This window comes from Aythya ferina (genome assembly GCF_964211825.1).
Source record: "Aythya ferina genome assembly, chromosome: 2".
In the NCBI taxonomy this organism is placed as follows: domain Eukaryota; kingdom Metazoa; phylum Chordata; class Aves; order Anseriformes; family Anatidae; genus Aythya; species Aythya ferina.
In genome coordinates, this window is record NC_140297.1 from 106123611 (window position 1) to 106150930 (window position 27320).

The 27320-nt window shown below is 41.5% G+C and overlaps 2 protein-coding genes across 6 annotated transcripts in view; one reads left to right on the forward strand and one right to left on the reverse strand.

The window, feature by feature from the left end:
* MPPE1 (metallophosphoesterase 1) overlaps nucleotides 1-1227 on the forward strand; it is a 27905-nt gene extending 26678 nt beyond the window's left edge. For all 4 annotated transcript variants that reach the window (XM_084511096.1, XM_084511097.1, XM_084511098.1 and 1 more), the window contains one exon: nucleotides 754-1227. In XM_084511096.1, coding sequence (XP_084367222.1) covers nucleotides 754-936 — 183 coding nt within the window. In that variant the 3' untranslated portion in view covers nucleotides 937-1227. The remainder of the gene's footprint in view (nucleotides 1-753) is intronic.
* The window catches only part of GNAL (G protein subunit alpha L), a 195844-nt gene continuing 169415 nt past the window's right edge, over nucleotides 892-27320 (reverse strand). For both annotated transcript variants that reach the window (XM_084511100.1, XM_084511099.1), the window contains exons 6-12: nucleotides 14732-14786; nucleotides 12480-12553; nucleotides 11545-11603; nucleotides 11200-11320; nucleotides 10192-10322; nucleotides 8446-8513; nucleotides 892-4510 (exon numbers count right to left, since the gene is read on the reverse strand). In XM_084511100.1, the coding sequence (XP_084367226.1) occupies nucleotides 4364-4510; nucleotides 8446-8513; nucleotides 10192-10322; nucleotides 11200-11320; nucleotides 11545-11603; nucleotides 12480-12553; nucleotides 14732-14786 (655 nt within the window). In that variant the 3' untranslated portion in view covers nucleotides 892-4363. The remainder of the gene's footprint in view (nucleotides 4511-8445; nucleotides 8514-10191; nucleotides 10323-11199; nucleotides 11321-11544; nucleotides 11604-12479; nucleotides 12554-14731; nucleotides 14787-27320) is intronic.

The window sequence follows — 27320 nt, forward strand, 5'->3', positions numbered from 1 at the left end:
TGTATTTTTGCTGCTGTTGAGTTTAGGCTGCTTAATACACAGATAGCCCCAAACTTTTAAATTCGTTTTTATGCAACTGTTAGTATTTCTTGTTGAAAAGTAGTTCTGTTTATTCCATATTCCTGAGAGTAGCTGCCTTCAAACCACATAGGCTCTCTGCACACACCAGACAGTGCATCTTCACTGCAAAACAAGAGGTTGGCTAATTAAAGTTGCATCATCTTCACTACTGTTTTAAATCAGCCTCAGACTGTTGTGAACTTTAATTAGAAGTCAAGCCAAAACCCAATGAAGTTCCCTGTTGCTGAAGTTCACGTACACAATTTGGATTAGCCAATGTGTTTTTTGCAGCATGTACTGGGTAGGAGGAGGGTTCGGGGTGAGGAAGGGGCACATTCACAAAACCTAACTTTAGCCTGGGAAGGCTCCTTCCAGGTTGGTTAACAGCAGCTAAAGTTAGGCTTCCTTGAAGGCAGATCCGATGAGGAGCCCAGCTCTCTGGTTACTCTAGATGGAATAGAGGGAAGATTGGCATCTGGGCTAACGTTGGCCTGGTGACTGTTCCAGTCAGTGCCCAGCACCACAAGTATGGGCTCTTCAGCCCCCTGGAGAAGGCACTGGTACTAGGAAACTGGCCCCAACCCTTGCCACCCAACACCGAATTTAGAAATCGGGAGGTCTGACAGCCATGGTGTTACTCCTGATTTAGAACCTACTGTAACAGCAAAGTGACAGTCTTCGTTTCTTTTCCAGGGCAGCATAACACCAACTGACTTCTCCCTCCAAAAATGCTTCCTTCCGCATGAGAGCACAGTCTTTACTGTATACTGTGCAGCAGGTGCTCTGCTCGTAATCCTGATACTAGCTCATTTTCAGCTTCTCACTCCACCATTTTATTTTGCTCAGCATTTAATCAGTAAGCATAAAGCAGTATGAAGAGCCAAACATCTGCATTCAGTCACTGAAATACCAAAGCTGAGAACAGTCAAACATCAGACTATATTCATGCCAGCAAATGACCTAATTTGATTGCTAGTCTGAAGGCAGGTTGCATTTACACATACCATAGAAGTCCTATACAGCTGATATGACTACTACAGGATAAATAATTAACCAAAATGAACGTTTCATGCTGTACAAAAATACTGTATTCTACAATCAAATGAGTCCTTTTCCTGCTATAATTTTTGTATCAAATATGTATATTAAAAGTTTAACTGTACATTATGTAAATCCTATAGCCTCATCACTTATCTGCACTAGTGTCTTACCCTGGTGGAGGCTCAGTCCTGCAAACTGGAAACGTTTCTCTGTTTTATTGCTGCATGGCCCTTCTAATGTCATAGGTCTGTTTGTTAGGGTCAGGCAGAAGCTAGATACATCAGCACTGAGAGATGCAGATTTCCGTAACCTTTTATAGGATGTCATATGTAAGGGACTGTAGTTTGGGACAAGAAATCTTCCAGTTCCTGACATATTAAACTGTTAGCTGACTACAAATTGCAGTTATCGCCTACCAGACAACAACAGGAAGAAGCCTCGCAGATCCAGTTTGCTGATACACACCTGAAACCTGCTTTAAAAAAAAAATAAATTAGGGCGACACCTCAAGCTGCTATTTTTAAAAAGATGTGCTATGATGAGCTTAAAAAAGAGGGCCCTATTGCATCCCAGAGATCTGTGTGGTGAGGGGCCCTCCAGTTGCCGATCTTCTGCAAGAAGGAAGGTCAAATACAGCTGCAGTAACATTATCCTATGCCTCGGCCCTCAGTCTACAGACAGCTAGGGATAGGAATGCACGTTAGTTTGGATTCCTGCAGGGCCGCCAAGTTTTGTTAGCTTTCTTGTAGAGTCACATTTTGAACTGCACTAGCTCTTTGCTGGGGAGGGGGGAGACCGCCAGCACCGGCAGCAGCACGGAGGGTGGAAGGTCTGAGCTCAGCCTCGTTGCGTGCCGTGTCTCAGGGAGGATGCGACAAATCCTGACCGCTTCTCCCCACCCGCCCCAGGAAGAACAGAGGGGCTGCTGCACACCAGGACCGGCTTTCCTTCTGGCATTCCTGCAGCGGCTGGGAGCTCTAGCCTGAACTCTTGGGGTAGGGGTTGTTTTTGGAGAAAAGCCTGTCCTTTGTTGTTTGTTCTGATTCTTTGGCATGGGAAGCGAGGGGATCTTTGCATCTGGGGATCTTGTTTGCTAGCTTAGTCCACCCAGCCTTTCACTTTCTGGGAAATATCTGCTGACTAAATTGAACTTACACGTATTAAAATATACACCTTTCTGAGGAGATGCTCACATTATAGTATCTAAAAGGGGGTTATTTATCATCAAATAGAAACAAGTACAGAATTTGGCTGTAGTCTGACTTTAAAAGATGACTGATTAAGGTTTCTAACTAGCAACGATGTGGATAGTAAATCATTAATCAAACCTGCTGATTTATAATGCCAATGCTGGGAATGTGTTAGCTCTTAATCTCTCCCTAAATTTCAAATGAAGAGTGGGAATGGTCCGAAGTGTGGTAAAACACTCTATAAAGTAATGTAGTCTAACACTTCTCTAGGTTTCTGTTATTGCAACTGTAATTTTAGACATTTGTACAGGTTATCTTGGACACAGGAAAAGTATATAGTCACAGACATAAAACACCTATGTATAAAATATAAAGCAGTGTTATAGTTACTAAAAAGGACATGCCTTATTGCTACAGCAATTCTTGCTTTTTATATATTGTACTGTACCACAACTTGTTTTGAGAATGTCATTTGCATAAATTATTCAAGTTTGAGAAATATTCACACATTTTGATTCTACAATATTTAAAATAAAACAATTTTCTAATGTGTCTCTTTATTAAAAGAGAAATAAAAATGTCATCTTGTAATTCTCTTAGGCCAGACACAAGGGTTTATACACCTTTTTTTCTTCTTTCTCGCTATTTACTTGCACAATGAAAGCCGCTGTTGGTACAAAGATTGAAGAGCTCTATATAATGGTGCTTTACACATTCACAATCGGTCTGTGCAATTGTGAAGTTCTATGAATGACCAAAGAATTACCAAACATATTTTCTAAATATAAAGGAAAAAAAAAAAAAAAAAGAATCCTTGGTTCCCATTAAAACAACACCAGGTTGCAATTTGGACACTCGAATGAATTCCAATGTTTTAAAGCTGAGACTTCAAAAGAGAAAGGCATGTTTGCTGCAACATCCGGTGACTGTAATACCTTACTTGGAAAGGTAAGTGGTTAATTTGCATAATTTATAATTTTTATACTAAAGAGCATTTTTTTTTATATAAACCAGAAAAAAACCCCTAAACTCTACAGATAAAGTTCTTACCTCCAGTCACTGCTGCAGGTAAGGTTGACATCAAGCTGTACAGCGCAATCAAAAACATACTTACATCTTAGCTCATTTTACAGGTACAGCCATAATCAAGGCACAAAGATCTTCTACAAGTATTTTTCTTCAATAAAGTTGTACAAAATAATATTACATTTTACAGTCTGTACAATATAATAAACCAGCAGTAAAACAAAAAAATATATATAGGGAGAGGACTGTTGTCCAAGAATGATCGGAACTAAAAGGATCATTTGTGGACAGCACAAATAACGTAAGTGAGGGTGGTAAATTTTCTGCCTAGATGCAACAGGCTGAAAAGTAGCTGTAATTCAAATGCCTGAGGTGTGCAGAGACACTTAGCTCCAAAACCCCAGAAAAATTGCTTTGTCTTCACTATTCCTCTCATTATCTACTCTACTTCCTGTGCCAGTAACGGCTTAAAAGAGGAGGTCACTTTATCAGTTGACCTGCAACTCAGAAATGCTAAAAACTGTGACAGAGTAATAAATATTGTGGTGCTGCTACATTGTGTGTCTACTTCCTCAACAGTATTTAATAACCTGATACAAAGTGCATTAATCTTTTTTTCACCCATCAAGTACTCTTCAATGTCATGTTAAAAAGGAAACCCACACAGAGGGATAGCTATGACTTTTAGTGTCATCCAGCTAACATACCAGTTTGAACTGACGTTAACCTGCTGGAAAAAATTTAGCAGGTCATGCTCAGTTAAAAAAAAAACAAAACAAAACCTAAGGGAACAGAGGTAGCCAAAGGGCTTAGTGGAATGACGAAGAAGTGGCATGTCAAAATAAAGCACAAAAATAGTCCCAAAAAGCATGAAGGAAAAACAACCCAAACTTGCTTCGAATCAGCTTTAAGGTTAAATAATTAAAGTAAACAAAGTGAAGAGACTGACATTTCTATAGTATATTCTTCCACCCTGTGTGGGGTAGTATCAAGAGAAAGAGTAAGGAGCAAAGAATTTAAAACCACAGGTTCCACGGTGATCCCCCTCACAAGAGTTCGTACTGGCGAAGATGCATTCTTTGAATGATGTCTCGACAGTCGTTGAACACTCTGCGGATATTTTCTGTGTCCACTGCACACGTAAAGTGTGGGTAGCAATAATGCCGGCCGTCTCCACTCGCTGTACTTATCCTCTGTGGAAACAGTGAGAAAAAAACACGGTAAGGAGTTGTTCCTCACAGGTTTCCCCTCCCGGTGACCTGGGGACTTACTGGAGGCCAAGAAACTTGGACACGTTACATATATAAAATACTTTAAATAAATACAGTGGAATTACCAATACGGTGGCTGGGTTCACGTAAAATAAAAAAACAAGCACAAAGCCAGCAAACATCAGACCACTCAGAAATAAATTTTCACAAGGCTACTGCACAACTCTTTAGGTTGCTGACTTAAGCTCCAATGTTATTTTGTTAAAATGCCCCAGGACCTTAAAATATGTTAAAAGTGACAGTTTTGTTCTGTGTGGCTATAGGGCTGAGATACGTAAATCCTAGTCCAGATCCTGAAGACTATATATAGAAATTCATCAAAGATGGAGGCCAGTTGTTGGGACAAGCCTTTTTGTAAACTTTTTCTGAATGTTAATACAAATTATAATGGCTAAACAACAAAAGGCAATGGTCTTTTCTCTGTGGCTACACTGTACATTTTTAATACGGTGATTTATTTTACAAGTGGGAGTAGGCTTTTAAGCATGTCCAGCTAAAGATACGCAAAACTACTGGCATCTAGAAGCAGTGTTTTATATAAATAGAGCAATAAGAAGGTGCAGATATTTGCAGGTAAAATTAGATATTCGACATTAGTTAAACAGAAGGCTCTTAAATATATATTAAAAAATATTTTCTTCTTACTAAGCTACACTCAGTATCTAGTTCAAGGATTACTCTCATGAGAAATATTAATTTAAGACCCCATGCAACTCACGGGTAAGTTGTTCAGACCATATCTGAAGCATGAAGTACATTAAATAATAATGAAATAAAAGTTTCATGCACTACTTCAATGGTGGCAAAATTCTGAAACAATTGCAATTTTGATTGTATTTTTCCACCTGCAGGACACAGGCTTCCAGATCTCCTAGAGCTGTTTGGGGAGATCAGTGTCTTGTAAATTTGGAGGAAATCTGACCCCTAGGGCTGGAAAGATGATGGTGTGCACGGAAAGTAACAATGATTGGGAACACTGAAAAGTGCAGCAGTGTTTCTGGTTTTGATGCAACAGCTGCTTTGCATCTTTTTCCCTGCAGATCTATATGAAAGTCTGTCCCATGACACTTCTCTCATTTTAGGACGTGAGATTTTCAGCCCCACTCAAAACTTGATCTGAAGAGTAGTGTTTTACTCGGCACCAGGTCAGAGGGGAAAAATACGCTCTGGGCCAATGGAAGAACATTTCCTTTCCTAGAACACCAGAGGGAACCCTTAATGTCAGCGTCCCTGTACTCCAGGGGTGGGGATGACAAACAATTCTCAGTGAGGAGCCAGGCATACTAGCCGAGGAAGCTCAGCCTGTGCATCCGAACAGCTGCTCCTACGACTCCAAAATAGAGCTTTTTAAAAACCAGAAGGAACCAGAGGAGCTGGGCCAATGTTTTAAAGGGTGTTACCTTTATACTGGGGATGTATTAAAACAAAACATCACCAGCTGGAGAATCCTGTGTACAAAACACCAAAATTGGGATAGGGAGTGTTTTGAACAATGAGTTCAAAAGAGCTTGGCAGGAGAAAGGATGTACGGAGAGCTTGGGAGGAGAAAGGATGTGCCTGCACCTTCAGCCTGTGTCAGAAGGAAGGAGAATTTCCTCTAAAACACATTTCCTGCTACGGGAGCTGCTGTCACCAGCTGGGGCAAGCGGTGAGAGCTGCCTGGGAGAGAAAACACCATCGTCGAAAGCCGAGCTGGATTGCCAACCCTGCAGCAGCAGCGTGCTTCCTGCCAGGCCTCACCCAGTGCTTTCCCCGGTTAAAAATTAATCACTTTGGTTTCATCGGTGCTCGCAGCCGACCTCCTGCTGAAGCCTGCAGACACCACAGGCAGCCACACTGGTTCTGAAATGAGCAGCCGATGCGTTTTGCCTTCCTAATGCTCGTATGTTATCTTTTAGCTGTATTTGTTGGGGATGTTTTTATACTTATCTGCAGGTTGAAAATGATTGATCACTACTTCTTCCTTTCATCTGGCTAAGGACATGAGACCCCTTCCCCAGTCTGTACGCTGCGTGTATTTGTCTTGTATCCCCCTCTCCAGAACCACAGCCTCTCCCCAGGACCATTTCTGCTTGGCCTGAGCACCAGCCTCTGTCCCTGTTTGGCCCTGTTGTTGCCACCACCCACCTGGCTCATTCAGGCTCTTCAGACCCCTTACCTGACCAGAAACACCTCACTTGCAAGACTTCCCGTTCAAACAGATGAAAAGTTTAAAATAACTGTTCAAATAAATACGTTTCTCTATTTTTTTTTTAAAAGCTGAATAAAACAAAGCACAAAACCAGAAGAGAGAAACCCAGGAATCGTTTATGGAGGAGATGCTCTCTGCCAAGCCTACAGTGCACGGGTGGCACTGGGGAGAAGCAGTTTTGGCCCCATGCCCAAGCCCCGGGAGCTGCTGGCAGGTGCTGGTCCCAGCCCAAACTCTGCTCCTGCACCCCAAACCCATGGCACCCGCGGCTGCCTAGGGCCTCTGCAGCTCTGTGGTTGTTTTTTTTTCATGTGGTTGCAATGCCTACACCCCCTTCCCTCCCTACCCGCTTCGTAGGTGGCCTCTTTATATAACGCACGTGAGTCATCGCAGGTAAGGATCTCACCCTTGAAGTATTTTTTTGGATAATGAAGAAACAAAAAGGCGGGGAGTTTCACCCTAGTTTTCCTTTCACCTGGTTCCCTTGGACCCTCCTTCCTAACTGGACACCCTCCCTGTCTGCCTCACAGCACGTCGGCATTACTGCCAGAGAGACTTGGCTCGAAGTGCTCTTTTTTTGGTGACTCTTATTTCAGCGCAGTGCAATCTGATGGTTTTCCTCATAATCCGGAAGGTTAAGGCAGTGAGTGGAAATCCCCCAAGTGTGAACATAATTAATTGCTTCTTTCTCAGTTGTTGATTCAACAGCTGTAAATCCTAACAATGCTTCTAAACGCATGACTTCAAACTTCTTAATTCTAATGATTACACTTGTTCTCGCGAACACCCCCATATAGTTTCTATAAGTAGGGCAGGATTCGAAGTGCTAAGCTTTAGTTCTGGTCTCCGTTACTACTTTGCAGGGTTGGAATGACTCAATATGACTGAAACCATAAGTTATTTTGGATTAAGCCCCTGTTTCTGGTAGGAATGCTGGGCTGTGAGTGTGTGACTGATAATTGCCTGTATCTGTGATATGTAGATAACACCTCTTCGGTTCCAGCTTCAGAGGAAATCTTAATCACAAAAATAACTGTGACCAAACAAGTCAGCTTCCTTACTGATTCCTCAGTAGGGCGAGGCAAACCTCCTAACTCATACAACAGTCAACAGAATTACTTTTTAAGGATAAAATCTGCTTTCTCGTTCATTCCCTCTTGCCAGCTAAACACTGCCAAAGCCCTTGGAAGACTGCAGGTTAAAAAAACAAAAGCTGATTTGCTTGGGCACGGACTGGACTGACACGCAAAATAAACATCCAAGGCAACAGTCAGTGGCATCTTACAGGTGAAGCCAACCACAGGACATCTCACTAACTTGCAATGGAAATAGTCTGCGGCGCTGCCTTCCCGAGCACAGTGTGATGCTGGCGGCACCCACGGTGAGCCTGGCAACGAGCTGGCAGCCAGACACCTGCTTCCAGCTCCTACCTACCTGTTGTGAGGTACTTTGCAAGGCAGGTGACTTTGTATTAAATGGGCATTAAAAACCTGCGAGTGCCGGAGAAAGTTCTGCAAGATGGGCGGATGAAAGGAGTTAGGGAATTGCCAGACACGCTCCTCTCCTCCTAGCTTTCTGCAAAACCCAGTCAGTTTTCCCTAAATAAACTATGCCATCTGCCAGTATTTCCTATGACAGAATCATGCATAAGATCAAAATTACTCACTAAAAACTCATCCCGGATGAAGAACTTGGCTCTTGTGACTTTGGGGTCTTCTCCTGCATCTGGTGTTGCTGTTCAATTAAAAATAAATTACATCAGAAACATGAAAAGCAAACAATCCTCCATTTTTCATAATAAAAGATTCAATAAGGAGGAAGTAGTCCTTCAATACAGAAATTAAAGCCACAGGAGACTCCTGATGTACAGTTCTGAAATGGAAGCATACTGTAAAATCTGAAATAAACTTCTAAACATCTTTTAGGGTCCTGAAAATTGCTGAAACTTGTGCAAGCGTCATTGGTCATACCATGATGAAGAGGCTTACTCAGATCCATAAATTTGTTCACATAAAAGCAAACCAAATGGGGGTTAGGGTTTAAAGTTTATCAGAAAATCTGGCTAGAAAAAGCAGCTGAGCTGTTTGATTTGTGCAACACAAGAGCACCTCTGTAAGAAAAGATTCTGAAGGCAGGGATTTGGGTTTAAAAATGGCTAGAGCAAGATTACACTTGGAAAAAAAAAAGTCATAGTATTAAAAGATCTTTTAAAATGTATCTTTTTCTTCCAGGCCCCAAGTCAGCAGAATTCTTAGATGTATTGCCACTTAAATGTACGAGATTAAATTCTTGTTGCACTGGAGGCTAATTCCTTGGTACTAGTTGTTCGTCATGAAGTCGTCTCTATCCAGACCATATAACAACTGTATTTACTCTAAGTGTAAAAATCAAACAATGCAGTGAAGAGATAATCTCTTCATTTCCCTTTGGTGTGGTTTCTCTTCAACTAAGGTACCACATCAAATGCTAATAAACGTAATATTGTAAAGGACAAAATTTATTGGGATATGGAAACATTTTCTACTCTTATCTACAGCAGTAGGTATAAACCGAGAGCAGCTGCATAACCAGCGGCATCTTAGAGTTCAGTGCTGCTGACCTTAAATAACGTGGTCTGAAATTAGAGAATAAATGAACAGGTTAAAGACAGAGAGCTGCTTCATATGTAAATATTCCAGATCACTCAGGATTATCTGCTGTGAAATCCCACTGTGAAATCCCACTGAGAAACATGAAAAGCGACTTTATCCTGACAACTTGCTTACTATAAAAAATGTTGATTTTAACAATTTACCCAAACTCGATGTATATGGAGTGTATGCTTGGGAGAGAGAGATTTATGTGATAGTGACAAAAGATTTCTGTAAGTCCTTAGGGTTATAAAACTGGTAACAGGTTAACTCAGATTTTAGGAATGTTTATTTATCCTCTGCACTTGAAACTCAGTATCATACTCTTGAAATTCCAGGCCTGAATGGAAGGTGAAAATCGCTTATTCTTTTCACTTCCATAATTTAGGCTGCTGTTGATGGTGAGTGGAGGATGTAAGCCTTTTCTGACAGGTCACCTCGAGCCCTGTGGCAGGGAAAATGTAAATTGGCTGAATTTGCTAAAAATTGGCTAGCGGTCATAAAGTGCAAGTTTTACTCCTTGTGCTGGACACAGACTTGAAGTATTTGGCAAACAGTCTGCCTGGTATAAAACAGGTGTAACACTCACTTGATCACAAACCCAGCAGCCTGAACAGCACAGGGCAGAGCAGGCTGCTTTGCCTTGTACACTCCTGTAACAACATTTCATGTGAAAGAGCTGTGTGATTGTGAGTTTGTGTGCGTGTGTGACAGAGACAGAGAGGCGCTGTGGACTGGGCTATGCCAGTTAGCCAAAGCCCTGAAGTGGTGAAAAAACTTACCATCCTCAGGTACAGTGTAATGCGCGTATTCAGGAAAGTAATCTTCAATTTTTGATTTCCCTGCCAAGACTTTTTCAGCCAGCATGTCCTGTTTATTCAAGAACAAAATGATAGAAATGGTCCGTAACCACCTGTCAAAAACAAACCAAATGTTTGGGTTATCTCCGACACATTCATCAAAGAAAACATATCACATCAATGGAAAATTTATGGACTGTCACTGCATGGGGTATTTGGAACATACTTCTACAGAAAAAAAATAAATCTAGAAGTATTATTTCAATTGAGTTTTATCTATGCTGGTGGATATATTTATAGGATCTGTATTTAAATTTATAAAATCTCCAATAGACATAACTGAAAGGAATGGTCTTCAAACATTGCTTTCTAAACTATCCTTTTGATATCAAGTTGGGAAACTGATGATGGTTCCTGAAAGCACCACAGTCCAAAAACTGACATTTCTGTCTACTTTGTTTGGTTTTGCTGAAGCAAAAGACAAAGGCTGGAAAACTCTGTTCTCCCAGTCTGCTCTGTCTTAACCAATATCTCATCCACAGAAATATCCTGCCTGCTAGGATGACCTGTATGGCACCTGATGAATCAAAAGTAAATAATCCCTCTTCTTCCCCAGTTAGTACCTAGCCATCACTGTGGCAATGCACCTTTGGGACCTCACTTAATGTTTCTCCTCACTTTACCTTCAGTCAGCTCATAGTGCAAAGCACTGTGAGGTATGTGTGCTAAAAAAATTTCATTAACTTAAGTATTGTTCTTATTTATTCTCTGCTAGGAACATAGTCAGACTGCTATTTGGTCTCGTATTTATGTGTCACTCTGGCAGCAGTGGTGAAGCAATGTGTGCCACTCCACATGCACCCTGTGACCTGGCCCCACCTGGACATTTTCTGAATAATCAATACGAGTATTTGCTAAAATGGGTTCTAATTTGTAGGGAGTTGAAATGTAGCTAAACTTGCAGGGGGTGAAGAAAGAAGTATATTTTACCTGTTATTCCAGATACTTTTGAAAAGGTCCAGGGATTCCCGTAGTCTGTTTGTGTTATTGTCTTCCCTTATTACCATGTTGTAGCTGCTGCAAGCCACAACAAAGATTATAGCTGTGACATCTGGACAAAGCACACAGAAGAAAGGAGAGGGAAAAGAAACTGTTATCGCAGCACATACACCTCGGGGTAATACCACCATTACTCCCTGAATTGCCCCAAACACCTGAAGAAAATATTTATAACATTGGATTTCTGCATTAGTGACACGCTATGTTCTCAGCGTAAGTAAAATGATGTAAATATAAAGTATATTCAAAATAAAACCATGGGATATTTTCACTTACCATTGAAGCATTGAATCCATTTTCTTCTCTCGTCTCTCTGGCCACCTACATCAAACATGCTGTTAAAAAGCCATAGGATGTTATATCACTCATGTGCACTAGGGAAGTCACATGAAGCATGCAGCACAAGTGTTCATTTTATGAATCTGACAGCTCCAAGGACAGCGGCACTAAAGTACTGCCTGAAGGGAAGAGAGACCTGCGGACGCTGCGCTGCATGTCAGAGCGCTGCACCACTCCACCTGCCCTGCTCTGCCAGAACGCTACCATAAAGTGAGAAATACTCTTTTTCCAGGAAAAGTGCTGGCCTTTCTGGTGTGCGGAAACGCACGTGACATGTATGGTTGGGGCTACTGCATTACAAACAAGCACAGGTTTCATCATATTTTGAAGCATGGTGGAGAGAGTGCATGTCTACAAGGAGGAGGACACAGGCAGCTCCTCAGTCCACCAGCACTGTCACCTTTTTGCGTGAGAACCAGTGAGTGGAGGCAGCCCAGTGGGAAATGTTTTAACAGAAATTAACACAAATTAATAAAATTTCGAGACACAGAGTTTGCAGCCTTCCAGAAGAAGGAAGACATTTAACTCTCTTTGTCCCACTGTACCAATTGTGACTTGTGGCAAGATACCGAGTGCTGTGAGACCTTACCCCAAAAGTATTTTATGAGTTTACAGCGCTCTATCAACAAAACAGTTGGCAAAAACAGCCCCATGAGAGAGCAGTGTTAATATATATGACTAGTATCAGCTTTTTTTATGAAGTATGAGGCAATTTTACTGGGACCTACTGAAATTGCTAAAAAACAAACTAAATCAAACAGTCCTTGCCCCCTCCCTACACCTCACTTTACCAAGAACAGATGAACACAGACATCTGAACTAAGTTGTTAAGGATTAGAAAGATAATCATAAAATATTACTAATAGACTTACTGGAAATTTACTTTATCTACTTGAAATCTTGTTTCAAAAATCCCTGATGTCAAAACTCTGCATCTTAATAGGTCCTGGAAATGAGAACACGGAAGCTGATTAATGACATTTTTTTTTTCTATCCTAATTTTCTTTCTAAATACATGCAATAATATTTTCCATGAAAAGTCTTAAATGTTCCATTTAATTAGAGTTCAATCAGACTTGTTGATAAACCCGCATTTGTCCATACTGACACGGTAGATACACAAACAACATCTCTGAATTTGGCTTGTGCACACTCTGGAAGCAGAACAATACCCTATGTGTGTTCTCCTTTGTGCACACTGAAACCAATAATTGATTATCATATAATTTTATATGTGACGTGGATAATGAATTCTGAAGTTACATAAAACTAAGAAAAATATGTTGTTCATGTTGTAAAGTCAAGTATTCAAATGTTAGAAAACTCCAGATTTACAGTTGCCCAGGCAACCTTAATTCTGCCCTCTTTTGTACTGAATGAGACAGGAATCCTATCGAAATAATAGCTTGTGACTAAGTAATTAAAGCTCTATTACAGTGCACAGGGGAACAGAATTTAGGCTGCAGGTAAATTTGGCATTTCTTTCTTATTTTTCATGCTAGCAGTACTTTACACTTAAATAACATTCTTTTAATAATTAAAAAAAAAATAATTTCCTGCTTTCGCAAAGGAAGTAGGTAAAAGCAATTTATGATGCATACCTGAAGAAACTAGCTCTCCCTGTGCCATTACCATCACTAGCAGGTATTTTAACCTTGACTATCCAGCACTGCTGCTGGAGCAAAAGTTTTCTGCCTGCTGAACACCGAAGGCCTCGTCTGATCTTGAGAGACATAGGGCATTTCTTCCCAAAGGAAACATCACGAAAAAAATTTGAGACAGCTAAATAACAGAGCAAATCCTCCTGTGATGAATGACTGCTCAAGGTAGAGGAAGGCCTCACAAGAACAAATATAGGGCAACACTAACATAAATAATAAAAGCAAAAATGAAGGTTTGCTTCACTGATTTCTCTCTCCAGCTGAGCAATACTGATGCTACAGTCAGGCCATGGGGTCTACATGGAGTAAATCTCACTGCAACCACTTTTGTCTGGAAATGTCCTGAGGGCTTTAATAATTGATTCTATATCGGGTCAACTACATGAGTTTCACCTTATAGTACAACGTGTATTATTTTTTATTGCCTTCTATTTCAGGATACTCGTCAGAGTAATTGGACAGGCTTATGGTTATAGACTTGAACTAGGTCTGAAGGTACAGGTTCTGCTCCACATACTTCCCTGTGTGATCCCTGGCAAGTCACTTCATTCCTCTGAATTTCAGTTCCTGATTACACAATGAGATCTGACAGTTTAATTTTATTTTTTTAAGAGCATCCACCCATCATACATCTTGGGTAGTTAGACTGAATTACCCAGTGTAGGGACTCTCTTTTACTATGAGTATTTGCAGTTTACCACGTGGCCCGCAATCTTGATGGAGACTACTAGATGATAGCAGGATGCTGGCACTGAAAAATAACAGCCTCTGAATAAGTTGGCTGAGGAGATGTCCTGCCCAAGGAAACCAGGCAGCCTGAGCTCAGGGAAGCCAGCTGAAGCCATGCATCATGCCGAAGCCTCTTCTCACTCCAAGGCTGCACCATTTCACATGTCCTGCAAGTAAGGCTTAAATGGAAACTACTCTGCCCACAGGAGACAGGCACAGGTTGAAAAGAAGGTGTCTGCATGCCCGCAGGGAAATCCATGAGGTCTGCTGCTGCTGTGGGTGCTCCCTGCTGAGTTTGGACATGGGACCCACTGCAGGCTGCTGTCCCTGAAGGACCCTGCTGACGGACACGGGATGCCTCCCTTCAGGTTTCCATCACCTCTACTGCTGCAATAAAACACTCCTTCTGTGTAGCAAAGGCTGGTGATGGAAACCCTAGGCTTTTACATTAATGTTTTGTTTGCTTTTCTTGTGGGACACAGAATGGAAGGCAAGGAGAAATAACAGACATATTACAGAAACCACCAACCTGCATGTAACAACACTAAAACACAAGCTTACCCCCACCAAAAAGCCTCTTTTTCTTTAACACCCATTACTTAAACTGCTAGACTGTATTTTGATAGCATGGGGCATGGCATATTTCAGCTGCTGGTGGGACTAAACTAAATTACCTGAAGAATTCAGACAAACGGGTGACTTGGTTCAGACCCTATCCCATTAGTTACACTAACCTGATCTGTGGGTGTGTAGTCATCCATGCTGACGCTGTCAATTCTTTCTAAAAAGCTGGAAGAGAAAAAAAAAATGCACTTAGATATGTAAAATCCTGTCTAGTATAGCACTTTTCATGCTACTTTTTCCGATTCAGATTTCAGCTGCAAAGTAAAATCACAAGTCTGATAGTAAAGCTACGAGCCCAATGCTTTACTTATATTGCTTGGGGTTGTAATTTCTGAGCCAAAAATCTCTTTACCTAGACTTTGCTTCAGTATAGCACTTTTACACTTACCATTATGCAGTACTCACAAGCAGTCCAAATGCAGTTAAATGTCACAATTGTGTGACATCTACTAAAAAAATACCAAGTCTATTCATGTGTCATAACATTATGTTGCTTAAACATAAACAAGATTCTGGGGTTTTTTAGAAAGAAAATGGGGAGAAGGGATTCCTTTATTTAGCTGGCTTAGCACAATGCCACGTTGATTACAGTCTCAGCAACGTTAGCAGAACTCTTAGTTAATGTATACGAGGAGCTTTGGCCTGAAATGTTTCCCCTGAACACTGCAGCTAAAAAAGCGTAAGAACTGGAAAAGAAAACTGCACGAAATGGAGGTTACCCAGTCTGCCTGTTTACATTGCCAGAACTCAGTGAAATCCATGAGGTGAAACACAACTGCAGAGAAGAGCAAGAGGAAAGGGAACCGGAAAAAAAGGGGGACAACATCTCCAATTATTTTAAAGATCTTTTCGAGCTTTAATTCTTTCCTAGTACATGTTAGAATAGCAGTAATAAGGATATAAAAATGGGATTTTCTATGTAGAGCTAAAATAGACAGGTTCTCCTCCTTCACTTTCACCCATTTCTTAGATTTGTGTGAGCCCAGATGGCTCATTTTCCCGGACTGCCTGTATGACTTAGAAGCTTTCTTGAATTTCTGCATTGTTATTTGGTATTTGACAGTGAATACCCCACCGGCTGACTCATCCTGCTACAACATTATCAAGATTTCTTTATCAACTGGCATTTTTTTTTCCGATTTTACTTGGAATCTATATGGAATCTATTTAATTGCAGTGGGAAAGAAGAAAAAACAGTGAACTCCTGCCTGGCAATGTGACTCACTGTTAACACAAGGGTCACAAACACTGACCAGTTGAAAAAATACCCCCTAAAAGCCTGACTGTACTTGTCATAGTACTTTCCCACGGATACTAGCTGAAAGGAAAAGAAAATACGCCACGTTTATATTTACTTATACTATTTTTCCTTTTTGAACCCCAATTGTTATAACAGGGGAAAAAAATCCAGTACATACAGTTAGAATATGCAGTTTTTCTTTCTGAACCATCAAGGTGTGATGTCCGAACACCGCATTTAAAAACCACTTGTTTATACAACAACACGACGGGTGCCTAATTACAAAATGATCCTGAACAAACTTGAAAGAAAAAGGATCTCTTTCCTAAACCTCCTCCCCCAGCAAAAGTAACCATCAGCTTGCACAGAGATGGAAAAGTGCATCTTTGCAGCTGCAGTCACCACTAGACAGCGGCTGTATTCAGCAGAACCTTCCGCTCTGATGTTTTCCTCACCTTGAGAACAGCGATCGAACCACGTTTTACTTGTTACCCCCGCAGTTAACGCAGACGCAGGAGCAGAGAGATGTATTTTTAACAGGCGCACTTGTCGTTAACCCAGCTCTCATCTCAAGCTCACAGCACGCAGCAAGGTGAAGAAAGATGGCAAAAATCGACAACCCCCCAGTGCCCCCAAGCTGCACCTCTTCCTAAACAAGCAGCCTGAGCGAGGCTGTGGAGGCAGCGTTCCTGTTTTTCCAAGTCTGTCACAAAGTTTTCTTAACAGTTTGATGTGGTTAACGCTGTGGACAGAGGCGAGTGTTTGTGCACAAACATGACTCCATCACAAACCCCACGAGACAATGTGAATCAGCATTTTTCTTGGAGGAGGAGAACTTCTGGAGTTGGTCTATAAACCACAGGTGATACATCTTGACTCTCTGACACCAAGGCCACGCTGGTAGCACTGATCCAAAATGATTAGATAAGGTGATATTCAGTACCAGCGCACACCTCTCTCTCCTCTACAAGCACTTCAGGAAGGTTATCATTGTTAGCATTTGCATTTATGTGCTGTGTGTCAGCCCAAGTCATCTTCCATTTAGAAAGTGTCAGCCTCCTCCAAGTAAAAAACATATGTTTCAAACATCCTCAGTGGCAATGCCACAGGTAAGAGAGAAAGCGCTCTGTTAAATCACCTGTGCTTAAAAAACCTCTGTTTAGATAGCCATGTTTTAAGTTCCTAAGGTTGCTGGCCACGCGTCATCTACAATGAAATGAAAGCAGTGATTTACAAAGTTTTAACTGCCATCCTGCTGTATCAACCTGCTCTGCTATCACTGGCACCCAATAAATCAGCACATGACTGGGCTAAATTTCATAGCTTTTCGTAAGGTGTGTGAGTGACAGCTTTCCTAGGATTTCTTTTGGAAGGACACTGAGTGTGCACTGAGTTTTCTAGACACTGAAACATAAAAAGCCATACTCTGACTTTTTGGAAAGAAAATCAGTTCCTGAACATCCTTCATAATAAGCTCCTTACTTGGCTAATTAGCACAGTATCAAAAAATAGCTCTGACAGGCGAATTTATATAGTAGGTTCAAGTAATGGATTCCAGATGAGATAAGGAGGCAGTACTGCCTCATTACTAAACACACTAGCTTCATCCTCATTACTGCATTAAAATGTGAAAATGGGACTCACCTTTCTAAATTGTTTTTCAAAAGAACATTAATTTCTACTAATTCCAAATGCCTCTACTAATAATTATGTTCTGGTGTAATATACATTTTTATATATAGAAATGTACATATATACACCCCAGGAAATTTTGCATTTACATGAATAAAAATTCAATTTGCAATGCTTAAAATATGAAGATTCCTCTCAGCTGGGGCAGCTCCTACGTCTCCACTCAAAAGATCAGCGTGAGGAAAACACAATAGCAGAAAAATGTATAAAAATGGACACCAGCATCACCAATTCTCTCTTTTTAGCTCTTTTTAGCTCATGTTTTTTTCAGCTCAGGGATAGAATTTTTTTCAGAGAACCATGTCTTTTTACAATCCTGACAGGTCTTCTATTTATGCATCTTTTTTAGAAACCTGTACTCAGGATTGATGTTAATTCTGCAGTAACTGCTTTGCATGTAAGTGCAATGAACTTTCAACTCATGCATTCAATTCAAGTGTGAATACAACTATAATGTGATCTAATATTTATATTTCTAGTTCACAATTGTGGTTTTATTTATGCAGGATTCAGTCTGATAATCAGTACAACACTTAGGTTCTTCTTAATTGTACAGCAGGATGGTCCACATTTCCTCATGTGGAACAGCACAACCCGTCTTTTTTTTTTTTTTAAATTTTACTTTAATCTTTTTTAATAAGCCAAGCAAGATATTGGAAGGAAGGTCTTCACTGCTCTGTTTGGAAATGCAGTGGTTTGATTTGCCAACAAATTATAGCAAAAGAAAAATGGACTGATAAAGTTAAAAAAAAAAAAAAGAAACGATCACGAGCTACTGACATTATTATATCTATTATTAAGCTGATCTGTAGTTTTATAAATATCTTCAGTGAGTTTCCTAGGAAACTCAGCTGACACTTAGTTTGACAAGCAATCTCTACATTTTATATTATGCAAGCTGTGAACACAAAAGTACAGGTTTTAGATGTGCCTGCCAGTGCATGTGGGAACTATCAATAAGCATTATTCTCTTTAAAAACCATGGCAATTTGAGCAGCATTAGCAGCTATACAAGAATTTCTGGAAAAAGGATTCATAAATGCACAAATAAAGAGGAGGTAATCGCACATGAAAATCCTCTTCTCACTGGGTAAATCACTGCGCTGTTCTGTACAGATATTCTGACCCCACAAACAAAATCACAATTAATAGAAAATCATGTCTTGAGAATAATACTATAGACACAAAAAACATGCTACATTTATAACTGTATTTTGACAGTCAAAGAATTGGAAAGATGAAGTGCTAAACTACAGATCGATACACATTTTAATACATCTTTTTCTACCCCAACCATTTTTTCTGCTCTCTCCCTAACATTTCAAAGCCCTTGTATCAAAAAGATGCTGTGGAAAACAAGAAATCGAACTCAAATCACAATAATCCTCTCTTTAAACGAGGAAGGTAAAATGGTAACTCTATAGCTGAAAGTTCTCAGAATGAAGATTCTCAAATTTATCCTCAGGTAAGTTGTCAGGGTCTGCAAACCTTTACATTTCTGATGGACTATTAAGGACTTTTCAAACTCTTTGCATTAAGGGCCAGGCCCCCAAACCAACAGAAACACCTATACTTCTACTACATGAAACGATGCAAGACCAGGGCTTTGAATTCCCTATGTTTGCGTTGTAATAACTCATCTATCCCAGTTCTCTAGTGAGCAGAAAAAAAAAATTACTTTTTTTTTCTTCCCTGCTGCAGTTATCAGAGACAAAATCAACACGTGATTTTTTAAATATATATTAGATATATATGTATTTTAATCAGATAAGGGATTACAAACTTGTTAGTGCCTCCTGCAGTACTTGAAGTAGGAAGCTATGGACTTCTGGTTTGGAGCGTACCTTAGGCTCCACGGCTGGGCTTCAAGCACCCTGGCATTATTCTGATGCGCTTCCTGGTAACTGAGAAAGATTTAATGAAAATAGCCCCCAGCAACCTAACCCCTAAAGGATTAACTTTTTCCTAAGTCATTTACTGAAGATATCGGTAGAAATCCCTCAAAAGACACGGGTAAAATCTAATCATTGAGGATTTTCCTCTGAAGTTTGAAGAGGCACGATGTTTTCCATATGGCTTCCATTTGGTAGCACCTTCCCCGCTCCCTCTGTACGGCTCTGCAGCCGTCTCCCATGGGGACTGAGTGCAGCAGGAGTGCAGGGAGGCTGAAATCTGTCTTGAATCCACTCTGGATCACGCATCTCTTTCTCATTTTGAGCGACCAACTGCAGCTTAAGCTGGCGCAGAGAAAAACAGCCAGCGCAAACGCTGAAGATGCTATTGAAATTTTGTATTTATTTATAAAGCGTTGGAGATTTAGGTATTGGTATTGATTGACGGGTATTTTTGGCATCTTCTGAGAGCGGCGGTTTCCCAGGACTTCCCTTTTGTTCCTATTTCAATACCAACACTAACTCGCTAAAACCGTCTCTTCAGCCTCTCATGTGGGTGTAACGTATTTGGAGAGGGAGATTAAAAAATGGGCTATCAAAAAAAAAGCCGTAAAACCGCATGCAGGCTGGATCCGAGGCGCAGAAAAGGAGACTGCAGAGGGCAGCATTTGTTAAATCACGCTCCCTCCCCGCTGCAGCCCTTACGCTTGAGGCCTCTTTGCTGGAGCAGCGCTCGAGGACTGAAGTTCAGCTACATCTCACGGTGACGGTCCACTAAAACACAGGTAGAATCTGAATTTAATGAAGATCTCCGCAATTGACGTTGGTAACCCCTTGCCTTGTCACAAACCAATGTTTTTTTCCTCATCTTTTCATGCATTCTCTAACACAGGGGTCTGCAGGCTAGTAAAAACGTGGGATTTGCCCAGAGAAAGAGATCTGCAGCCATGCGTAACCGCTGGCAAGGAAATCATTACAGCCAGGACACGAAAAGGTTAAAGCTGAGGCAGGGAGCGAGAGCAAAGTACAATTGTGCCTGAAACCAGCCGGCGCATTAACAGGCCAGTGAAGTTTGAGGATTTGTGGTCTGAAGCCTGCCGCCAGCCCTCGGCTTGGGTGGCTGCAGCCGGATTGCTCCCGAGCCCACCAAGGACCACGCACAGGACGGCTGCTCGGCCACCAGGTGTGACTGGTACGTGGGCAGGACAAGTTTGCCTGGTACGCCTGGGTTTTCAAGAAGCTGTCTCCTCAGAGTAGGAGCTGTCAGTGCGATGGATGGGCTTCAGAAAGAGTGGTGAACATGCTGCAATGGACCCCAGGCGAGCAGTGGACCTGCAGGTGGCTGAGCACTGGCACAGGCTGCCCAGAGAGGCCATGGGGTCTCCTCATGGAGACGTTCAGAAGCCGCCTGGCCGTGGTGCTGGGCACCCTGCTCTGGGTGGCCCTGCTGGGGCAGGGGTTGAGGCAGGGGGCCTCCAGAGGGCCCTGCCAACCACAACCGATTTCTGATTCTGCAGTGAGCATCTTGCCTAGATCTACGTGTCCACCTACCTGCCGCCCACCAGCGGTACCAGTAGCTTGGCAGGGGAAGCACATGCCTGGCCCATTTCATTGTCATGGCTACAACTACTGCCAGCCATGGCCCAAAGCATGGCAAAGTCAGCAAGTGCCAAGTCACCACAGCAGATATGTGAAGCAGGAGAGCTCTAGCTTAAACTCAATGTACAGGTGATGACTTTAGCTCAGACATCAAAAGCAACGACAGGTCACGACTATCGCAACCGCGGGCTCGTCGCAATTCAGCAGGAGACGCTTCCCCCACAAGTCAGAGGGCTGGCAGCAATCAGAAGCCAGTTTGACAAGGATAAGAAAAAGGGCTAAAACCTGTAAAAGAATGCTTCTGGTATACGGGCTTGGTTAAGAGAGTTTCTCCTAGCAGACGCCCATTTCAACCTCGCTTTCTAAGCTGCTCAATAGCCTTTTCTCAGTAAGTACTGCAGAGCATCTCTACAGAAAGGCTTCACAGGCTTTGGCATGTGTCCAGCTATTAACCTAAACAAATACATGAAAAGTTCAACTACATTAAACGTTTCAGACACACGTTTTAGTGCTTTCCTTCTGCTTAATAATAGTGCTCTAATTTTATTTTTGTTATAATTGAAAAAGCATGAACTAAACTCAAAATGAGTAAACAGTATGGCTTCCATAACTGCTTGCCCCCACCGTTCCCTAAATTTGTTAAGAAGCAGTGTGAATTTTGGGAAATGCATTTTTTCCTTCTAAATTTAGCAAACTAACCACTTTTTGGCTTAGCAGATGTTTTTGCTTTCCGAGCGAGAGGCCTATGGGGATCATCATTAACCCTCTTCTTAACATAAACACTGGCTAAGACTTAAATCTGGAAAACTGTCATTCACACAGAAAGGTTAACAGGCTCCAGCAGAAACGAGACTCATCATCTGCAGCTTCTGTTATGTGGGATCTCAGAGAAGAGGGAAGAGGACGGGCAGAGAGAGAAGGAAGAGGAAAGGTTACTTATTTATTTTACAAAGGATAATATTTTTTTATTGCGTGCGATCAGACGTTTTATTCCCAGGGGTGCAAGCGGCTGAACTGCTGCAAAACACGAACTAAGAATGAAGCACTGAAAAAACTGAAGGCGTAGACTGACACAGGCAAACCCTGCTCCTAACCGCACTCACACCAGCTCGAATCCATAGGATTCAGCTCCCTTTCTTCTTTCTTGTGAGAGGACAGTCCCAGGCTCATAATCTTTTGGTATCTTTATATACCCATGCAGAAACAGATTTGAGTTCTGTAATATAAAGGCTACACAGAGCGCATTCTGTAATTATAAATGCAATTTTGAAGAGAGGACCAAAAGATAATAACCTGAAAACAGAAAGATCATATTGCATTATCTGGAGAGATCTGGATCCTGACTGCTTTCTGAGCTGATATTTGACAGACTGGGATCATTTTATCCGCTGTCTGAACGAAATAACTGTTTAATATCTTCCAGCAAGTATACAAACCAGCTCAGGAAGGGAAGTAAAGAATACCTGAAACATCAGCATGAGAGTCTCTCTCTCAGTCGAGAGATTGAACTTCTTCAAACAACAGAAGAGTCAAGAGGGAAGAAAACAGCTGTCCCATTACAATCTGGAAAATATACCTTTAGAGATAATGATATATCAAAACCTTGGTTTTACATTTTACATCCCACTAACTGAAGTGCACAGAATATCTCACATCTGCCTCTTTAGTTAAATTCTTCAAATATAACTTTGACTTTTATGTTCAAGAAAGCCAAACTACGGGCAAAAGATAATATTTGGAGCTGTCAAATGCTTCAGATTTACAAGAACCAACTTTATACCACAAGGTTGCCAAAGTTACCAAAATTTATTTTCACAGGGTGTTGCAAATACAGCTTCCTCTGTCATTTGCAAGCTTAGCTTGCTGTGATACAGGGAAACAAAAAATCAATGCAACTTACACATTCTGGTTGATGGTTTTGTTTTTAAAGATTGTTGTGCTGTGGACATACTTAGTGTATATAAGTGTGGTGAGCCCTGAAGAATGCCAAATCCAGGTTAGAAAGAGCACTGGTTGTTGGAAATTAATGATCACTTAGTCCAGTGGAAGTGGTTTGGAATAATGTCTGCTACAGTGACTGCGGAAAGGAAAAACCAGTTTGACTGGAGTTTTCTATAGGAGGGTGATAAAAGAGAAAGCAGAAAATCCTCAGACAGGAGAAGCAAAGTGGCACCAGTCCAAGCTCCTTGCAAGGGGAACTTGCTGCCAAAAGATCTCACATCTAAAAGTCAAACCAGATGACTCAAAAAGAGGATGCTAGTAGCCCCCAGAAAACCCAGATGAAGAAAAGTGAACTCTTCAGGGTGGCAAATGCTCCTGGCCAGGAAAAGCACATGCCTGTTTATTATACTCTTCAGATCTATGTATTTTTGTGACATTAAGTGAGACAAACAATATGTTAAAACTCTGTGCAAAATGTGAGCGTATCTGTTTGCTTTTGCCTAGCACGTGCTTGTCAAGTGTTGACTTGACCCAGAGAATTGACATGGCTGGAGTCCTGGTGAGCGCTGGGGTTGAGCTGGAGAACTGGCATTAGTTTCAATGCCCAACATTTGGATCACAGAACCAGTTCTCATGAGGATGTATTATACACTCCAAGACATGAGGCAAGATCTGGACTTCCTGTAGATGCCTAAAATTTAAGGAACGCAAGGGCTTCTAACACACATCCTACCAGAGATGAAGCTTTCTAGGGTTGCTTGTAAGATGTGAAGTACATCAGCAGTACAAGCCATGAAAAATGAACAAATGGCTCTATGCAAAACTCAGGAAAATGTCTAGCTTCCTAGACAGCGGGAACAGAGAAGGTGCTAAAGCAGTCCCTGCAGAGCACCCAGTAAAATTTCTTTTTCCTTATTCCAGTTTATGAGGTGTAGCGGCAGGCCATTTCTCTTCTGTACTCGTTCTTCCTTGTCCCAGCTCTAATGCTGCACTGTTATACCTTTACGTTGCGTGAAGGACATGCAGGATGCAAACTCTATCTGCAGCCCTTCAGTGGCTCACCAGCATGCTTTGTTACTGAAATAGGTAGGATACTGCCTTGTCAATGTTCAAGGCAAGAAAACTTACACAAGAGAAAAATTAATGTCTTAGAAGTATGACGAGAACTGACATCCTTCCAGCAGTTTCAGATCATTTCACCCCAAAACACCCAAAAGAACCACTTCACCCATTGCTCAGATATAGATCTCTTGATGTCCCTTTTGTGGAGTTAAGAGGCATGGTAACCTTTCTCAGGGACTTCTGATGGGATGGATAAAGCCTGCTCTTCCCAAAGTTCTTGCCATGTACCACAATACATTTGGGCTTCTCTAAGTGTAATTTCAAGCAAACAGGTTATCCTTCTTCCCATCCACAACATACTTCAGAGCTGTACATGAAAAAAATCTGTAAATGATCAGCTGTCTTAGACATTATCAGGAGAAAACAAGAAAAATATCAAGCAGAGGTCTAGCAGTGTGGATACAACTGCTAGACATCACCATTAGGCTCATAAGAAAGTTCTTATATCTTTACAAATGATGCTGCTGAAATGTTTTCATTAAATCACTATTATCCTGCCCATTTTAGAGCAGGATATATATTTAACCACTGAATGTACTCAAGCAATTGGTCATAACACCTACGGTTTGGCTGAGCGATTATCTTGGTTATCTGATGGAAGGCACGAAGCTGAAGTGAGGAGAGGAATTGTTACTACAAAAATGTAAGTAAGGGTACAGTGACCAGGTCCAACTTGTGAACTATTGGCTTAATTCCACTTAATAGTTAAAGCTATTTAACTAAGACACGGGTTATAAAACCTGGTGTTCAAAACTAGCCCTACAATCCTGCTACCTATACATTTGACAGGAAGTCATGTTAACACTAACATTTGCTATTAATAAGACATTTTGTGAGAAGCCTGCCAAACTCTGCACTCTCTGTACCTTTCTTTCATTCCTGTTAACTTTCCATGTATTTTTTTTTCAGTGTACAGCGCATTTGTACTATTAAAACAACAATACAATGAGCTGAGTTTGAGGAATGAGGAAAACAATTATGCAACAACCTGATTAGGTCCTGCTTCATGTTACTTCAAACATTGCGTTACGCTCTTGTTTTTTAATTGCTCTGTCCTGTACCCGAGACACGGCTGCTATTTTGGGGGCCTGGTTTATGAAGAGCTGGAGCAAAGGGATGCTAGTTTGTTGATAACAGAGGGTTTGGCACTGTGGGTCATCCTCAGAGAGCCATGGCTCTCTGTGTGGGCTCCTTGCTGAGATGCGTGCTGCCAATGCCAGCATACCACCTGCAGCAGGAGGTGGGAAAGCTCCAGACAGAGGGGCTGAGCAGCACAGGGCAGGTTGGTGATGGTGCTACAACACAGCAGCGGAGCCCAAGCCAGCCTGAGAGCCTGCCCGGAGCCACCTGAAAGCCTTTGGTGCAGGGCTGTGACCCTAGGTTTCCTGCAGGATATCATGGTGCTACCAGGAGGGTGACTTCAGCCTTTAGGGCTAAATCAGCCCTGGCACACTGCGGAAGCTGTTGCTTTGTACCACATCCACATCTGCAAGGAAGATGAGAATTCTTATAAAGTTTACTTGAAATATCCAGGGAGGCCTGTTTAAATCCTGGACAACTTCTAAAGCTCCTAAAAACAGGGACAGAGAAGGAAGTTAAACTTCCTAATCTGTCTTCTCCACCCATACAGCTAGTGGAAAAAAAACTTGGAAGATTTATGGAATAGCAGCTGTAAAATGCTGAAAAGGAATATATAAATAAGGTAAAAATGTCAGCAACCCAAAGCCACTTGTCAGTTCAGATTTCAAAAGGTTGTATTTTCTCTCTTTCTTCTCTCTCCCCCTTCCTTTCTTCCTTTCTTCCTTCTTTCTTTCCTTCCTTTCTTTTTTAAGAAACGATTAAAAACACCACTCCCAACTTGCATGTAATCTGTGGAAATGAAAACCAGGAGCGCTTTGGAAATCATTTGTTCTCTAAATATGGAACTGTCACTCACACGCTGACATAGGGACACATGGCTCACAATATACTGGCAGGTCACCCTGCAGTTGGGCTGTGAGCACAGGTACAAGTTTAGCATTTTCAGGGAGAGAAGGAGCAGCATTTTTACCCTTTTGCCTTTTTTTTTTTTCTTTTTTCTGTTCAAAGCTGAGGGCTCCTAGAACAACAAATTCTGTATCAGAATATTTTTCTCATGAAACTCAGTGGGTGATGTTGCGGCTTGGATTCTAGGAAATGCTCTGAGAAGGAACGTGTCCAATACCTGTCCTGAGGGAGAGAACCACTTTTGTGATGGCCTCAAAAGACCTGACCTTTTTTTGGCCCAGGAATATCCACATTAAACCAAATTCTAATATAAAAGTTCTTCGTAATATTGCTTGAGGGAGTGCATGCCCTTAAGAGGTAGTGCCAGAAGGATCTAAGGTAGGCTGTGAAGAGTGAGGACCTTTTGCTTTAGTCTCTGGGAACTTGGCTCCATGATGAGATGAAACTCTCAGTCGCTCTAAGTTGGACATTTTTCAAACAATAAATCTGAGAAGTTTCACTAAGCGATACCAGACCTGCAAACTTTTGCCTGCAAACTTACAGACAAAAACCTCAGCCCTATGCAAAGGAATAGCCTTTATCATGCCACCCTTGTGTGCTGTGCGGGTGGCCGAGCACTGGCACAGGCTGCCCAGAGAGGCCGTGGGGTCTCCTCATGGAGGCCTTCAGAAGCCGCCTGGACCAGAAGCTGCCACAACTAATTTCTGGTTCTGTGATCCCACAGAATTACTGTCTCTAATACCTCATAACTTAGTTTTTAAATTAAAGGCATAGCATTTTAAAAGACTCTCTTCCCTCCTCTGGAAAAACAACAAACGAACAAACGAAAAAACCCACAACCTAAAAAGCCTTTCTTCAAAACGGCTTTCAGTAAGGTATATTGTACTTCAGTGCAAATAAAGCAAAGACTAATTAGGGACTAGTCATGTAATTAACGTCATCACTAAACCAGAATCAAAACACAAAGTTTTGTTGTTGTTGTTTTTTGGTTTTCTGCTTCCAAATAAACGGGAGTTCTGATCCCAAATACCAGAGCACAGGTATGGCAGCCAAATCCGCTGGCATTTGTTTTAATCAAATAATCACGTAGATAATTGTTAATCTTATAATCCCTTCAAACTGTTAGTAACCTTCGTAATTAGATTACAGATAATCCGGCCCTAACACCAGCATGGTAAACACTGATCTCCTGCTCTCAGCTAAAGTCTGTCTTGAAACAGGCTATCC